Source organism: Chiloscyllium plagiosum, unplaced genomic scaffold, assembly GCF_037043375.1.
Source record: "Chiloscyllium plagiosum isolate Xiang-an unplaced genomic scaffold, Cpla_swu_hap1 HiC_scaffold_6, whole genome shotgun sequence".
Lineage (NCBI taxonomy): Eukaryota > Metazoa > Chordata > Chondrichthyes > Orectolobiformes > Hemiscylliidae > Chiloscyllium > Chiloscyllium plagiosum.
In genome coordinates this window covers 127909869-127927189 of record NW_028270144.1, presented here as the reverse complement: position 1 = coordinate 127927189, position 17321 = coordinate 127909869, and the positions used below count along the sequence as shown (strand labels likewise).

Genomic DNA, 17321 nt, shown 5'->3' with positions numbered 1-17321 from the left:
CATCTGGGCTGAGAGTCCTGACATCCATTAGGGTGGTGAAACCCCTGAGCCCCAGGGAAAACCTTGATTGGTTGGCTCTCTGATCGATTATTATAATCACACAATGACGCAAGATGCAGACATTTCAAGTGCTTGCAGTTTCAGCCACTAATGCTTTAAGCAGTCTGGACGACTGACACTTTTCTTGGTGGATTTGTGAAAGGAATTTTGTTTTAAGAATACGGAGAGTTATGGATTTTATTTTAAAGCTTATTTTTAATTTTTTTTAAACACGTTCTTTTGTCACTTGACCCATGTTCTAATCTGACCACAGCAGATGGTGGAATTTAGTTTTGATAAAAATCCAGAATTAAGGCTCTACTGATGACGTGTAACCACTGTCAATTGTTGTTAAGAACCCATCTAATGCCCTCTGAGGAAGGAATTCTACCATCTTTACCCAGTCTGACCTCCATGTGACTCCAGACCCACAGTAAATGTGGGTGACACTTAACTGCCCCCTGAAGTAGCAGGGTGAGGCACTCAGTTCGAGGGCAGTTAGGGCTGGGGTGATGGATGCTGGCCTTACTCCATATCCCATGGAGGAATACAGAGAAAAGGGCTTTCCTTTCTCTCTTTGAGAGTGTGTCAGGGGCCAGTTTACACCCACCCAGCCTCAACGCATCACCCCATTTAAAAGGTGGCATCGCTGGCAGTGAGGCACTCCCGTGCTGGACCATTCCCCCTCCCTTGTGATTCCAGGCTGTCAGTGCCACCCCTTGAGCTCTGGGCAGTTGGTTGTGCCTCAGGTTCTCATCCTTTGCCAGCTGCAGAGTCGTCACGATTCTACATAGAACATTTCAGCACAGTACAGGCCCTTCGGCCCTCGATGTTAACGTAGAACATTCCAGCACAGTACAGGCCCTTCGGCCCTCGATGTTGCACCGACCTGTGGAAACAATCTGAAGCCCATCTAACCTGCGCTATTTGATTTTCATCCATATGTTTGTTCAATAACCATTTAAATGCCCATAAAGTTGGTGAGTCTACTACAGTTGGAGGCAGGGCATTCCACGCCCTTACTACTCTGAGAAAACAACCCACCTCTGTCCTGTATCTATCACCCCTCAATTTAAAGCTATGACCCCTCGAGCTGGCCATCACCATCCAAGGAAAAAGGCTCTCCCTGTCCATCCTATCTAACCCTCTGATTATCTTGTATGTCTGTGTTAAGGTGCCTCTTAACCTCCTTCTCTCTAACGAATTCTTGAAGAGACCTGCAGAGCTGTGCAGTGGGGAAGGAGTGTCCATGGTGGTTGGAGTGTTGGCGGTTAATGATTTGTTTGTTTTTTGGGCCTCCCCCAGTGTCCAGAGGCTGTCAGACAAGAACCAAATGACAGTGCACAACCTGGCCATTGTGTTTGGGCCAACGCTGTTCCAGATGGATGGACAGGACAATAAGGCTGGCCGTGTGGTGGAGGATCTCATTAATCACTTCATTGACCTCTTCAACGTAAGTTGCCCCCGGGGGAAACCGAAGGGGTCAGTTAGCTCTGTTGGCTGGATAGTGATGCAGTGTGGCGCTGACAGCGTAAGTTCAGTAGCTGCACCAGACTCTCCTCCTTAACCTTTCCCATTGCCTGATGCATGGTGACCGTCACCAGTTAAACCACCGTCGGTCTCGTGTCCCGTCATTTATTGCCTTGTGCACCGTGAAACATCTTGTGGACAAGCAGATCATAGCAAACAAGGGTTTACAGATCAAAAAGATTTAGACAGAGGTATACAATTATATTGCACAGGGTGTGTCTTTGGTGAGAGCAACGTTAGCAAGATCAGCATTACTTGAAGCTAAAGAGTCGATTCATCAGTCTTAATAATCGGGAAGAAGCTGTTCCTGAACCTGCTGGTGTTCTGCCAGACCGAAGAGGTTGTCGGAGATTATCGGAGTGTGATAAGTCTTTGATGATGTTGGCAGCCTTTCCAAGGCAATGAGAGGTGTAGACTGAGTCCACGTATGGAAGGTTGGCTCCCATGATGGTCTGGGCTGCGCACTTCACCTTCTGTAGTTTCTTACAGTCTGGGGCACAGCAGTTGCCGTACCAGGCCGTTATGCACCCAGACAGTAAGCTCTCAATGGTGCATCTGTAGATGTTGGTGAGGGTCCATACGGACATGCTGAATTTCCTGTGCCGCCTGAGGGAGAAGAGGCGTTGTTGTGCTTTCTTGACCATCTCCCTCTGTCTCATGAGGGAGCAGCCCCACAGCCCCTTAGGACTGTGGCAAGTTAACTTTTATACCTCAGATAAAACCCTTCCTCCGATACTGTCTGCTGTCACCACCTCTTCACATCCCCATTACACACCTCACTCCCCCCAGTCCCTGACCCCTCATCTGCCTATGTTTAGGACACGGGGCAAAACATTAAGTTCTTCATTGCCAAGGGGGTCAAGGGTTACAAGGTAAAAGTGGGAAAATGGGGTTGAAAAACCTATCAGCCATGATTGAATGGCGGAGCAGACTGGATGGGCTGAATGGCCTAATTTCTGCTCCTATATCTTATGGGGTATTGTCTTATTTATGAAGGACAATCATAGACTGAGAATTAGGGCCAGACTGTTCAGGAGAGATGTTAGAAAGCAATTCTACACACGAAGGGTGGGAGAGGTTTGGAACTCTGTCCCACAAACCATAGAGAATGCTGGATCAGTTGATAATTTTAAATCTGAGACAGATACATTTTTTTTGTTAAGCAAAGATATTAAGGGACATGGGCCAAAGGCAGGGATGTGGAGTTAGGCCACAGGTCAGCCATGATCCCATTGAATGGTGGTACAGGCTCAAGGGGCTGAATGGCCTCCTGCTGCTCCTACGTTCCTATTACACACTCGCCAATAACAGGAAATGAGTGGCCATTCAGCCCAAAGATAATGGCCCACATGAGTTGTCTTAGTGTGAAATGAGGGTGTAGTGTGGGATAATGATGACTCTTAACCCAATATAAAGGGTGACTGTGGACTGTCTGATGGGGAGAGGGTGAGCAGGTTGGGCCTAAACTCGTCGGAGTTTAGGAGATTGAGAGGTGACCTCATAGAGACACACCCGACTCTTCGGGGACTTGACAGGGGGGAGATGTGGAGAGGTTGCTTCCCCCTGTGGGGACCCAGAATAAAGAGTTTCCCATTTAAGACAGGGATGAGGAGGAATTTCCTCTCTCCGCGGGGAGTGAATCTGGGGAATCCTTTACCACGGAGGGCTGTCGAGGCTGGGTCACTGAGGATATTCAAGGCTCAGAGAGAGAGAGATTGTTAATCAGGAAGGGAATCGAGGGAATAGGCAGGAAAATGGTGTTCGCCATGATCTCAGCGAATGGGGGAACAGACTCAATGGGCTGAATGGCCTCATGTTATTGGGGTGAGCAGGAATACACAAAACAAATTTTTGAAAAGTCACAAAAGTAATGAGGAAACCTCCCTACGGAGTCTGTTGGGTTTAGGGATACACCGCGCTGGATGCCTGGTGGATTTGGGAATACTCTGTTCTGGGAGCCTGGGGGATTTGGGAATACTCCGTTCTGGGAGTCTGATGGGTTTGGGAATACAGTGTGGTGGGAGTCTCTCGGAGATATTTAACATCCAGCTTGGAAGAGATGGAGTGTGGGTCTCAGAGTAATAATTTAAACTTGAATATGGGCAGCTACATGATCTGAAGTAAGTTGGGATTCTAAGCTAGAGAGAGAGAGTGTGAGTGAGTGAGTGGTCGGCATTGAAGGGGATCTCTGCACATACTTGGGTAAGTGTACTCTTACTGTGAAGAAACATTGTGAAGAGAAGACCTGCTATTGGTGATTTAACCAACAGACATTAAATAAAACTTCCAACTTCAGGAAGGATGTAAATACATTGGGAAGCAGCTCCGAGCAGGTTTACGGGATTGCTACCACGGTGAGTGGGTTGTTTTCTGAGGAACGGTGATACAGACTGGATTTGTTGCCCCTGGCGTAAGGGGCTGACTGGATTGAGACGTGTAAGGTCCTGAGTGGAAGCAGGTTCCCTCAAGGAATCTCCGAGAGCATTTGGCGGTGATTAGTAAAGGAACAGGGAGCAGGTGCTCACTCAGAGAGCTACCACAGACACAATGGCCCGAATGACCTCCTGCATTGTAATGATGCAGAACCTTAGAATCCCTACAGTGTGGAAACAGGCCCTTTGGCCCAACAAGTCCATACTGACCCGCCGAAGCGCAACCCACCCAGACCCATTCCTCTACATTTACCCCTTCACCTAACACTACGGGCAATTTAGCCTGGCCAATTCACCTAACCTGAACATTTTTGGACTGTGGGAGGAAACCCACGCAGACACGGGGAGAATGTGCAAACTCCACCCAGACAGTTGCCCGAGGCTGGAATCGAACCCGGGTCTCTGGTGCTAACCACTGAGCCACCGTGCCACTTTACACCTGTGACCTCTCTCTGTTTTGACTCCACAGGTGGATGAACAGCAGATTAAGAAGCAACTTGATGAAATTGTCAGCATCATTAAACTGAGGGATGCGTGCCTGGTCCAATCCAGCCAGGTAGGCCGGGTTATTCCTTATAGCCCTGGTTACCAACAAGAGCTACAAACCTGAGATCCCCAGCATCCCCTCCCAAAATCTCCAGCGTTCCCTGTGTGTCATTCCAGAGTTACTGATGGTCAGTCTCGGAGCCTTGTGGAAGACAATGCACTCTGAGACGCGCTGCGGCCCTGCGCTCAGCAATACTGACCAGTTCCGTTTGCAACACAAGCCCCAAACAGACCTCAATACCACGGCCCCAAAGCTCCCCACACAAACCAGAAACCGGTGTACCGCACGCCAAAACTGCCGCTGTTGGAAATCAGAAACAAATAGAGAAATTGTTAGAAAAACTCAGCAGGGTCTGGCAGCTTCCATGGAGAGAGAAAGCAGGATTAACGTTTCGGGTCCAGTGACCCTCCTTCCGAACTACAAACTGCAAATCAGTTTGTTAGATGTTAAAAAGACTGCTTGGATCTAAAGGCCTCGAAAAGCCCTAAAAAGGACTTGTACCTTGTACGGTTCTGTTTAGTCTGACAGCTGGTATGTGACAGACCTTTAATACTGTCCTCATTATATCCTGGCAACTGACCTCATGGGGGGGTTATGGATCAGATCAGCCCAGCCCCCCCCCTCAGAATATTTTGGGAAGGTAAAGTAGACTCTAACCTTGTTTTAAAGGGTGATGTGATGTGGTGTGTTCCAGAAAGGGTGCGACTTGATGTTAAACGAAACACGACGGTTAAAATACAAACAAAAGGAGGAATTTAGAATAGCTTAACTCCATCGGAAAACTTAACCGAGTACTGGATCCGGTACCTATTACTACCCGAGTACTGACTCCAGTACCTATTACTAACCGAGTACTGGCTCCAGTACCTATTACTAACCGAGTACTGACTCCAGTACCTATTACTAACCGAGTACTGGATCCGGTACCTATTACTAACCGAGTACTGGCTCCAGTACCTATTACTAACCGAGTACTGACTCCAGTACCTATTACTAACCGAGTACTGGATCCGGTACCTATTACTAACCGAGTACTGGCTCCAGTGCCTATTACTAACCGAGTACTGGCTCCAGTACCTATTACTAACCGAGTACTGACTCCAGTACCTATTACTAACCGAGTACTGGATCCGGTACCTATTACTAACCGAGTACTGGATCCAGTGCCTATTACTAACCGAGTACTGGCTCCAGTGCCTATTACTATCCGAGTACTGGATCCGGTACCTATTACTAACCGAGTACTGGCTCCAGTACCTATTACTAACCGAGTACTGACTCCAGTACCTATTACTAACCGAGTACTGGATCCGGTACCTATTACTAACCGAGTACTGGATCCAGTGCCTATTACTAACCGAGTACTGGCTCCAGTACCTATTACTAACCGAGTACTGGCTCCAGTACCTATTACTAACCGAGTACTGACTCCAGTACCTATTACTAACCGAGTACTGGCTCCAGTACCTATTACTAACCGAGTACTGACTCCAGTACCTATTACTAACCGAGTACTGGCTCCAGTGCCTATTACTAACTGAGTACTGGCTCCAGTGCCTATTACTAACCGAGTACTGGCTCCAGTACCTATTACTATCCGAGTACTGGCTCCAGTGCCTATTACTAACCGAGTACTGGCTCCAGTACCTATTACTAACCGAGTACTGGCTCCAGTGCCTATTACTAACCGAGTACTGGCTCCAGTGCCTATTACTAACTGAGTACTGGCTCCAGTACCTATTACTAACCGAGTACTGGCTCCAGTACCTATTACTATCCGAGTACTGGCTCCAGTGCCTATTACTAACCGAGTACTGGCTCCAGTGCCTATTACTAACCGAGTACTGGCTCCAGTGCCTATTACTAACTGAGTACTGGCTCCAGTGCCTATTACTATCCGAGTACTGGCTCCAGTGCCTATTACTAACCGAGTACTGGCTCCAGTACCTATTACTAAGTAATTTGCTGTGTTACGGTAACATCCCATAAACACACCCCTTTGACAAAAAGGCAGTTTCAGAAAGCGATTCTCCAATCCAGGAGGAAAACAAACATCATGAGCAGATTCTGGGAGAGTCGCAGCGAGGAGACCCTCTGTTGAGACACAAAGACCTCAAATCTAAACCTACAAATTTAAAGAAAGTCAGAAACGCTGGTGTGGGGAGAGCTGGCCGGACCCAGGCTGCTTCTGCTGTTCCAACTTCTCAAAAGTAACCCCAAGGCCTCCCAAATTGTTGACCTTCTCCGAGACAGCTCGGAGCCCCTGGCCTTTCAACCTACTTTCCAAAACAAACCCAGCACAGAGTAACCTCACAGAGTGACAGCATCATCATCGGGTAAAGGTCTTAGTCTCTGTCTTACTGGGGCCACTTGCAGTATGACAGTCTGAGGGAAGGCTGCCTCAGTATACCTCAGGATTGGCCCGGACACCCAAATACCTGCTTCGGCAAAAATATACTCAGATACAGGAACAGGACCAAACATCTATTGAATCCTGCAGTTGCTACTTTACCTATCTCCTGTTGTTATGTTACGGGAGCAAATCCAAGTCCCACCTCATCGGGTATGAATACTCTATCAAAGACTGATCACAAAGGCAAGACTAACCAGGAATTACCATGCTGAGGTAAAGATGCTGTGTCCCAGGGGATCACAGGGGATACTCTCTCATTACAGCGAGAGAGAGAGAGATTGGTGGAGGTTTAACGTGAGGGTGACAGTGCCTCAAGTGAGGGGAGAGATTGAGAAGGAGAGTCCTTCCTGGTAACCTCAGCTGATGCAGGAATCGAACCCACGCTGTTGGCATTGCTTTAGCTCAGTTGGCTGGTCAGCTGGTTTATGAGGCAGTGTGATGCTAACAGTGTGGGTTCAATTCCCCGCACTGGCTGAGGTTACCAGGACGGAGTCTGCTCCTCAATCTCTCCCCTCGCCTGAGGCACTGTGACCCTCAGGTTAAACCCTCAGCAGTTCTCTCTCTCTCTCTCTCTCTCTCTCTCTCTCTCTCTCTCTCTCTCTCTCTCTCTCTGTGATAACAGAGCAGCCCATGGTCTAGTAAAAATGGGATCCGTTTAGAAAGAAACAACTCTCAGATTAAAGATATCGCATTGGGTCAGAGATTCCTATTGCACAGAGACAGGCCCTTCCAGCCCAAACCCCATTTCCCTGCACTTGACTCATCTCTTTCTACCCAGGTGATTGTCCAAATTCCCTTTAAATGTTGTTAATGTACCCACCTCAACCACTTCTGGCAGCTCATCCCATGTGCAACCCACCCTCTGAGTAAAAAAAAGTTGCCCCTCAGGTTCCCTTTTATTCTTTCCCCTCTAACCTTTGCCTGATGCTCTCTAGTCCTTGATTCCCCAACCCTGGGGAAAAGCCTGAGTGCGCTCACCCTATCCGTGCCTCTTATGATCTTATACACCTCTATAAGATCCCCCCTCAGTCTCCTACGCTCTAAAGACCAAAGTCCAACCTCTCCCTATAACTCAGACTGTTGAGCCCTGGCAATATCATTGTAAATTTCTTGTGCAGTCTTTCCAGTTTAAAAACATCCTTCCTGTAACAAGGTGACCAAAATTGAACAATACTCCCAAGTGCGACCTCACCAACGTCCTGTACAACCACAACATAACTTCCCAATTTCTGTACTCGATTCCCTGAACACTATGGGCCAGTCCACCATAACCTGCACACCTTTGGACTGTGGGAGGAAACCCGTGCAAACACGGGGGAGAATGTGCAAACTCCACACAGACAGTCGCCCGAGGGTGGAATCGAACCCAGGCCCCCGGCGCTGTGAGGCTGCAGTGCTAACCACTGAGTCACCATGAATTTGTAACATAAGCAATGTTGGAACTGGCTTGAGGGGCTGAATGGCCTACTCCTGCTTGTTTTTTTTTTAATTTGATGAGGGAATGTGGGTGTCACTAGCTGGGCCAGCGTTTATTGTCTGTCCCTAATTGCCCAGGGGGCAGTTAGCTGTCAATCACATTGCCATGGGTCTGGAGTCACATGTAGGCCAGACCAGGTAAGGATGGCAGATTTCCTTCCCTAAAGCACATTAGTGACCCAGATGGGCTTTTCCAACATTTGCCAATGTTGACACGGTCATCGATAAGACACCTTTTAAATTCCAGATTTTTAAAAATTATTGTATTTAGATTTCACTGTCTGCTCCGGTGAGATTTGAACTCGTGTCCCCAGGACATTAGCCTGGGGTTCTGGATGACAATGCCCAGAGACGTTGGACACTTATGTCAGCATCTCCATCTGGGGCCATGAGGGATGCTCAGGGAACCCTGTCCTAGTCTGTGTTGCTGACTCACAGACAAATGGGCATGTAATTGGACAAAGACCTGTTCCTGTTGGGTCAGAATGAGAGGGTAGGGTTGGACTCTGAAAGGTTGTGGAGCATGTTAACATCTGGCTGTGCTCTCTCCTCTGTAGAACGCGGGAGACTTCATCTGCACGGTGTATTTGGAGGAGAAGAAACCAGAGTGTGAGCTGAGCTTGAAGGTAGGTAGGGAAGAAACAATTCCCTTTGTTGGTCTGCTGTGTGTGTGTGTGTCTGTGTGTGTGTGTGTATGTGTCTGTGTGTGTGTATGTGTCTGTGTGTGTGTGCGCGCGCGTGCACGTGTGTGTGTGTGTGTCTGTGTGTGTCTGTGTGTGTCTGTGTGTGTCTGTGTGTGTCTGTGTGTGTCTGTGTGTCTGTGTGTGTATGTGTCTGTGTGTGTGTATGTGTCTGTGTGTGTGCGCGCGTGTGTGCGCGTGTGGGTGTGTGCGCGTGTGGGTGTGTGTGTGTGTGTGTGTGTTCGTGTGTGGGTGTGTGTGTGGGTGGGCGCGCGCATGTATATACAGACCTCCTGTGCTCCCTAACTCTCTCCTCGTCCCCCACACCCCAGGTTCCTGCTGCAATGACAGCCCAGGAGCTGACTGAGGAGATCCTGTACCTGCGGAAACTCATTACCAAGGAGAAGGACAACTGGTGCTGCTTCGAGGTGATCGAGAGGGACGAGATGGGTCAGTTCCAACCCTTCGCTTAACCCCACCCCTCCCCACCCCTCCTCTATCTCTGAAACTCTCTGTATGCCCCTCCCTCAACTGATGCACACATTGCCCCCTGGGAGACCCCAGAGATGGGTTGGAGTGGTCAGGGCTGCTGTCTTCATGGAGAGAAGATTTGATCATGGGCTTCAAAATCACGAGGGGTCCAGGCAGAAGCGATAGGGAGGGTCTGTCCCTTTTGGTAGAAGATTTGAGAGCAAGAGAATGGAGGTGGAATGTAATTTACCAACAGGCAACACAGTGAGGGGTTAGGGTCTGGGGTGTACTGTTAGGGTCTGGGGTGTACCGTCTGAGGGTGTGGGGGAGGGAGGGTCACTCGAGGGGTTAGGGTCTGGGGTGTACCGTCTGAGGGTGTGGGGGAGGGAGGGTCGCTCGAGGGGTTAGGGTCTGGGGTGTACCGTCTGAGGGTGTGGGGGAGGGAGGGTCGCTCGAGGGGTTAGGGTCTGGGGTGTACTGTCTGAGGGTGTGGGGGAGGGAGGGTCACTCGAGGGGTTAGGGTCTGGGGTGTACTGTCTGAGGGTGTGGGGGAGGGGGAGGGTCCCTCGGGGGGTTAGGGTCTGGGGTGTACTGTCTGAGGGTGTGGGGGAGGGAGGGTCACTCGAGGGGTTAGGGTCTGGGGTGTACTGTCTGAGGGTGTGGGGGAGGGGGAGGGTCCCTCGGGGGGTTAGGTCTGGGGTGTACCGTCTGAGGGTGTGGGGGGAGAGGGAGGGTCCCTCGGGGGGTTAGGGTCTGGGGTGTACTGTCTGAGGGTGTGGGGGGAGGGAGGGTCACTCGAGGGGTTAGGGTCTGGGGTGTACAGTCTGAGGGTGTGGGGGGAGGGAGGGTCCCTCGGGGGGTTAGGGTCTGGGGTGTACTGTCTATGATGTTACCTGTTGCTGTGCGGGGTAGAGGGAACACTGCTCTCTGACTGTTATTTGAAGGTGGACAGTGTGGAGGGTTATGGGGCTAAAGTGGATGGTTAGATGGAAAGCACACACTAAATGGGCAGACTGGCCTCTAAATTGTCACTATTATAAAATCATGAGGGGCATGGTTAGGATAAATAGACAAAGTCTTTTCCCTGGGGTGGGGGAGTCTAGAACTAGAGGGCATAGGTTTACGGTGAGAGGGGAAAGATATAAAAGAGACCTCAGGGGCAACGTTTTCACACAGAGGGTGGTACGTGTATGGAATGAGCTGCCAGAGGATGTGGTGGAGGCTGGTACAATTGCAACATTTAAAAGGTATTTGGATAGGTATATGAATAGGAAGGGTTTGGAGGGATATGGGCCGGGTGCTGGCAGGTGGGACTAGAATAGGTTGGGATATCTGGTTGGCATGGACAGGTTGGACCGAAGGGTCTGTTTCTGTGCTGTACATCTCTGTGACTCTATGACTCTATCCAATGAATCTTGGATGATTCAAGCTCTCTGTGTTTTAAAAAGTCTTGGGAACACTTTCTGTTTTAAAAATGCCCTTCCCATTAGTCTGTCCTCTCCCATGCTGTCTCCCCAGCTCCTGAATGTGGATAATCTGAGGAGCCGGTCTGTCAGGGCTGGTCAGGTATATGCTGTATCGCTGAACACTATGGGGCAATTTCCCTTGGCCACTTCACCTGACCTGCACATTTTTGGACTGTGGGAGGAAACCCACGCAGACACGGGGAAAATGTGCAAACTCCACACAGACAGACGCCCGAGGCTGGAATCGAACCTGGGTCCCTGGTGCTGTGAGGCAGCAGTGCTAGCCACTGTGCCACCGTGCCACCCCATGTGGGCCGTGCAGTTTAGCGGAAGTGGGTAACACTTAATCACCTCAATAAAAACCGAAAGAACAGAATGCTTTAAATCAGAAACAAAAACGGAAATTGCTGGAAAAGCTCAGTAGGTCCGGCAGCATCTGAGGAGAGAAATCAGAGTTACGTTGCAGGTGGAGGGACCCTTGCACCCTGCATAGATAGTACCAGAGCTGCTCATTCGTGAATGCAGGGGCATCACTGACAAATGTTTCCCATCCCTACCTGCCCCTGAACTGAGTGCCTCACTCTGTCATTTCAGAGTTAACCACATTGCTGTGGGTCTGGAGTCACGTGGAGGCCAGGCAGGGTAAGGTTGGCAGATTTCCTTTTGAACCTTCACGGTTCCTAGTCCAGTAACATGACCACCCAGTCACTGCAATACCAGGACAGCATTATTCAGTACCAGTGCAGCCCACCTGAGGGCAGTGGTGTACCACTATTGAGGACAGACTGAGTGTGTCACCATCACCCAGTGCAGGCTGAGACAGAGAAGGAGAACACCAAGGGAGCTGGGGATATGGAACAGAGTTCAGGGTTCGGGCAGCCAGTGAGCACGATGTGTCTGTGTAACAGGAGTTCATTGAGAAAAATGAGCAGTTGTGCAGCTGTGTGCAGTCAGAGCTCAGGAAGAGGTTCCGGGAGTGAGCAGTCACTGGTGCAGCCCTGACTCTAGGGCTTGTGTTAGAGACTGGGATTGCAGGAACACTCAGAGCTCAGGGGATTCAGAGAGGCTGAGGGGCTTCTGAGCATGTGGGTCAGGCTGGAATCGATAACAGAGATCGTGAGGGACTGACTGCACGCAGATATTTAAGAATAAAGATGTGGATTTAACAATAGACAATGGGAATCCAACAGCAGGAAAACACAGGACAGACACTGCTGAGGGAGTGCTGCACTGCCGGAGGGTCAGCGCTGAGGGAATGCTGCACTGCCGGAGGGTCAGTGCTGAAGGGGCGCCGCACTGTTGGAGGGTCAGTGCTGAGGGAGTGCCGCACTGTCGGAGGGTCAGTGCTGAGGGAGTGCTGCACTGCCGGAGGGTCAGTGCTGAAGGGGCGCCGCACTGTTGGAGGGTCAGTGCTGAGGGAGTGCCGCACTGTCGGAGGGTCAGTGCTGAGGGAGGGCTGCAGTGTGGGAGGGTCAGTGCTGAGGGAGGGCTGCACTGTGGGAGGGTCAGTGTGAGGGAGTGTCGCACTGTCGGAGGGTCAGTGCTGAGGGAGGGCTGCACTGTGGGAGGGTCAGTGCTGAGGGCGCGCCGCACTGTCGGAGGGTCAGCGCTGAGGGAGTGCCGCACTGTCGGAAGGTCAGCGCTGAGGGAGTGCCGCACTGTCGGAGGGTCAGCGCTGAGGGAGTGCCGCACTGTCGGAGGGTCAGTGCTGAGGGGGTGCCGCACTGTCGGAAGGTCAGTGCTGAGGGAGTGCCGCACTGTCGGAAGGTCAGTGCTGAGGGAGTGCCGCACTGTCGGAGGGTCAGTGCTGAGGGGGCGCCGCACTGTCGGAAGGTCAGTGCTGAGGGAGTGCCGCACAGTCGGAGGGTCAGTGCTGAGGGAGTGCCGCACTGTCGGAGGGTCAGTGCTGAGGGGGCGCCGCACTGTCGGAAGGTCAGTGCTGAGGGAGTGCCGCACTGTCGGAGGGTCAGTGCTGAGGGAGTGCCGCACAGTCGGAGGGTCAGTGCTGAGGGAGTGCCGCACAGTCGGAGGGTCAGTGCTGAGGGAGTGCCGCACAGTCGGAGGGTCAGTGCTGAGGGAGTGCCGCACTGTCAGAGGGTCAGTGCTGAGGGAGTGGGCACTGTCAGAGGGTCAGTGCTGAGGGAGCGCCGCTCTGTCGGAGGGTCAGTGCTGAGGGGGCGCCGCACTTTCGGAAGGTCAGTGCTGAGGGAGTGCCGCACTGTCAGAGGGTCAGTGCTGAGGGGGTGCCGCACTGTCGGAAGGTCAGTGCTGAGGGAGTGCCGCTCTGTCGGAGGGTCAGTGCTGAGGGAGTGGGCACTGTCAGAGGGTCAGTGCTGAGGGAGCGCCGCTCTGTCGGGGGGTCAGTGCTGAGGGGGCGCCGCACTGTCGGAGGGTCAGTGCTGAGGGAGGGCTGCACTGTGGGAGGGTCAGTGCTGAGGGAGGGCTGCACTGTCGGAGGGTCAGTGCTGAGGGAGGGCTGCACTGTGGGAGGGTCAGTGTGAGGGAGTGTCGCACTGTCGGAGGGTCAGTGCTGAGGGAGGGCTGCACTGTGGGAGGGTCAGTGCTGAGGGCGCGCCGCACTGTCGGAGGGTCAGTGCTGAGGGAGTGCCGCACTGTCGGAGGGTCAGCGCTGAGGGAGTGCCGCACTGTCGGAGGGTCAGTGCTGAGGGAGTGCCGCACTGTCGGAAGGTCAGCGCTGAGGGAGTGCCGCACTGTCGGAGGGTCAGTGCTGAGGGGGTGCCGCACTGTCAGAGGGTCAGTGCTGAGGGAGTGCCGCACAGTCAGAGGGTCAGTGCTGAGGGAGCGCCGCACTGTCAGAGGGTCAGTGCTGAGGGAGCGCCGCACTGTCAGAGGGTCGGTGCTGAGGGAGTGCCGCACTGTCGGAGGGTCAGTGCTGAGGGAGTGCTGCACTGTCGGAGGGTCAGTGCTGAGGGACCGCCGCACTGTCGGAGGGTCAGTGCTGAGGGGGCGCCGCACTGTCGGAAGGTCAGTGCTGAGGAAGCGCCACACTGTCGGAGGGTCAGGGCTGAGGGTGTGCCGCACTGTCGGAGGGTCAGTGCTGAGGGAGTGCCGCACTGTCGCAGGGTCAGTGCTGAGGGAGTGCCGCACTGTCGCAGGGTCAGTGCTGAGGGAGTGCCGCACTGTCGCAGGGTCAGTGCTGAGGGAGTGCCGCACTGTCGGAGGGTCAGTGCTGAGGGAGTGCCGCACTGTCGGAGGGTCAGTGCTGAGGCAGTGCCGCACTGTCGGAGGTTCGGTGCTGAGGGAGTGCCGCACTGTCGGAGGTTCGGTGCTGAGGGAGTGCCGCACTGTCAGAGGGTCAGTGCTGAGGGGGTGCCGCACTGTGGGAGGGTCAGTGCTGAGGGAGAGCTGCACTGTCAGAGGGTCAGTGCTGAGGGAGTGGGCACTGTCAGAGGGTCAGTGCTGAGGGAGTGCCATGCTGTCGGAGGGTCAGTGCTGAGGGAGTGCCATGCTGTCGGAGGGTCAGTGCTGAGGGAGTGCCGTGCTGTCGGAGGGTCAGTGCTGAGGGAGTGCCGCACTGTCAGAGGGTCAGTGCTGAGGGAGTGCCGCACTGTCAGAGGGTCAGTGCTGAGGGAGTGCCGCACTGTCAGAGGGTCAGTGCTGAGGGAGAGCCGCACTGTCAGAGGGTCAGTGCTGAGGGAGTGCCGCACTGTCGGAGGGTCAGTGCTGAGGGAGAGCCGCACTGTCAGAGGGTCAGTGCTGAGGGAGTGCTGCACTGTCAGAGGGTCAGTGCTGAGGGAGTGCCGCACTGTCGGAGGGTCAGTGCTGAGGGAGTGCCGCACTGTCAGAGGGTCAGTGCTGAGGGAGTGCCGCACTGCCGGAGGGTCAGTGCTGAGGGAGAGCCGCACTGTCGGAGAGTCAGTGCTGAGGGAGTGGGCACTGTCGGAGGGTCAGTGCTGAGGGAGTGCCGCACTGTCGGAGGGTCAGTGCTGAGGGAGTGGGCACTGTCGGAGGGTCAGTGCTGAGGGAGTGCCGCACTGTCGGAGGGTCAGTGCTGAGGGAGTGGGCACTGTCGGAGGGTCAGTGCTGAGGGAGTGCCGCACTGCCGGAGGGTCAGCGCTGAGGGAGCGCCGCACTGTCGGAGGGTCAGTGCTGAGGGAGTGCCGCACTGTCGGAGGGTCAGTGCTGAGGGGGATGGAGTATGATGTGAAACTGGTCACTGAGTCTGGAAGAGTGAGAAACTGAGAACGGCTTTGAATTTCCGAGGAACAGACAGATTGCAGTATTGAGAGACAGTAATTGTGAATCGAGGGGTACCATCTATTAATAGGTTGCTGCCCTTTCTTCCAGGAGGGAATAGGAGTGTTGTTTTTATTCTGTGATGGGATGAGGGTGTTTGTGGCCAGGCTTGTATTTATCGCCCCTCTCCGAATGCAGCGATGAGTCAGGCCCATTGATGTTGCTCTGCATTCTGTGAGGATTGCTGCTTCCGATGGGTTTTTATAACAATCGGCAACAGACTCTTAATTCCAGTTTTTTTTATTGAATTAAAATTCCACCGTCCGCTGTGGTAGGATTCGGACCTGGGTCCCCGGAACATGAACCGGATCTCTGGATTAATCGCCTCCCAAAAGTTGCCTTTCCCATACGCTTCAGTCAGAGAGGCCTTTGTGAGCGGGTTTGGACTCCTTGTTTCCGGGAGGATTTTAAATATATTGGAGCTGTTTTCCAATTGATATCTGGAGGGAGTGGGATTTCTTTGCCCAGTGTTTCAGGTGGGGTTCAGAGAGGGTGGGGGGGGCCAGATTGGAGTGTGTCTGACCCAGAACAGTCTGGATGTGGAGGATGTGGGAGGGATGTTTCCTCTTGTGGGTCAGCCCAGGACCAGGGGGCGCTGTTTTACAGTTAGGGGGTCGCCCTCCCAGGTCAGAGATGAGGGGTATTGTCGATTTCCAGAGGGCTTGGGTGCCTTTGGAAGTGAAGGGGCGATGTGGAGAGACGCCTGTCAGTCAGGGAGTCGAGGATTTTCGGGGGAATGGTGCCGTCTGGAAGAGGCGGGTGTTGGAATCTCGGGCTGGGAGGTCAGTGCCCGGGAATTGCCCCCCACAAAGCCGGGGGTGAATGGTGGGGGTGGGGGGTTGTCACCTGTCTCCTCATGTGGTTGGCCACAGGACAGGACAAATGTTTCTCATTCGGCCATGGGAACGTGGCACTGACAAACAATCCAGCCCCGTCATTGGCTGCTCTGTCGTTCACTGAGGTCACGTGTCACTGAGTCATAGAGATGTACAGCACGGAAACAGACCCTTCGGTCCAACCCATCCATACTGACCAGATATCCCAACTCAATCTAGTCCCACCTGCCAGCACCGCCCCATATCCCTCCAAACCAAGTATCCGACCATTAGCCCAGTACCCCATCTTTTTATTACTCTTACCAAAGTGAATCACCTCACACTTAGCTACATTGAACTCCATTTGCCACCTTTCTGCCCAGTTCTGCAGCTTATCTATATCCCGCTGTAACCTGCCACATCCTTCCTCACTGTCGTGCCTCACAAACCTTATTGAATTCTTTGAGAAGGTGACTAAGGAGGTGGACGAGGGGAAAGCGGTAGATGTGGTGTATATGGATTTTAGTAAGGCGTTTGATAAGGTTCCCCATGGTAGACTACTGCAAAAAATACGGAGGTATGGCATTGAGGGTGAGTTGGAGGTTTGGATTAGGAGTTGGCTGGCTGGAAGAAGACAGAGGGTAGTAGTTGATGGCAAAGTTTCTTCATGGAGTGCCGTCACTAGCGGTGTTCCGCAAGGATCTGTTTTGGGACCATTGCTGTTTGTCATTTTTATAAATGACCTGGAAGAGGGGTTAGAAGGTTGGGTGAGCAAGTTTGCGGATGATACGAAAGTCGGAGGAGTTGTAGACAGTGAGGAAGGATGTGGCAGGTTACAGCGGGATATAGAGAAGCTGCAGAGCTGGGCAGAAAGGTGGCAAATGGAGTTCAATGTAGCTAAGTGTGAGGTGATTCACTTTGGTAAGAATAACAAAAAGATGGGGTACTGGGCTAATGGTCGGATACTTGGTAGTGTGGATGAGCAGAGGGATCTTGGTGTCCATGTACACAGATCTTTGAAAGTTGCCACCCAGGTAAATAGTGCGGTGAAGAAGGCATATGGCGTACTGGCTTTTATTGGTAGAGGAATTGAGTTGCGGAGTCCTGAGGTCATGATGCAGTTGTATAAAACTCTGGTGCGGCCGCATCTGGAATATTGTGTGCAGTTTTGGTCGCCATACTATAGGAAGGATGT

At 52.5% G+C, this 17321-nt stretch overlaps 1 protein-coding gene across 8 annotated transcripts in view; it reads left to right on the top strand.

Annotated features, from left to right (window-relative positions):
* arap1 (ArfGAP with RhoGAP domain, ankyrin repeat and PH domain 1) overlaps positions 1 to 17321 on the top strand; it is a 209758-nt gene that overhangs the window by 160460 nt on the left and 31977 nt on the right. For all 8 annotated transcript variants that reach the window (XR_015757500.1, XM_087988447.1, XM_087988448.1 and 5 more), the window contains 4 exons: positions 1345 to 1492; positions 4471 to 4557; positions 8995 to 9063; positions 9450 to 9567. Coding sequence is in view for 7 of the 8 variants with exons in the window: in XM_087988447.1 (XP_087844573.1) it covers positions 1345 to 1492; positions 4471 to 4557; positions 8995 to 9063; positions 9450 to 9567 (422 nt within the window). In the remaining variant the exon portion in view is untranslated. The remainder of the gene's footprint in view (positions 1 to 1344; positions 1493 to 4470; positions 4558 to 8994; positions 9064 to 9449; positions 9568 to 17321) is intronic.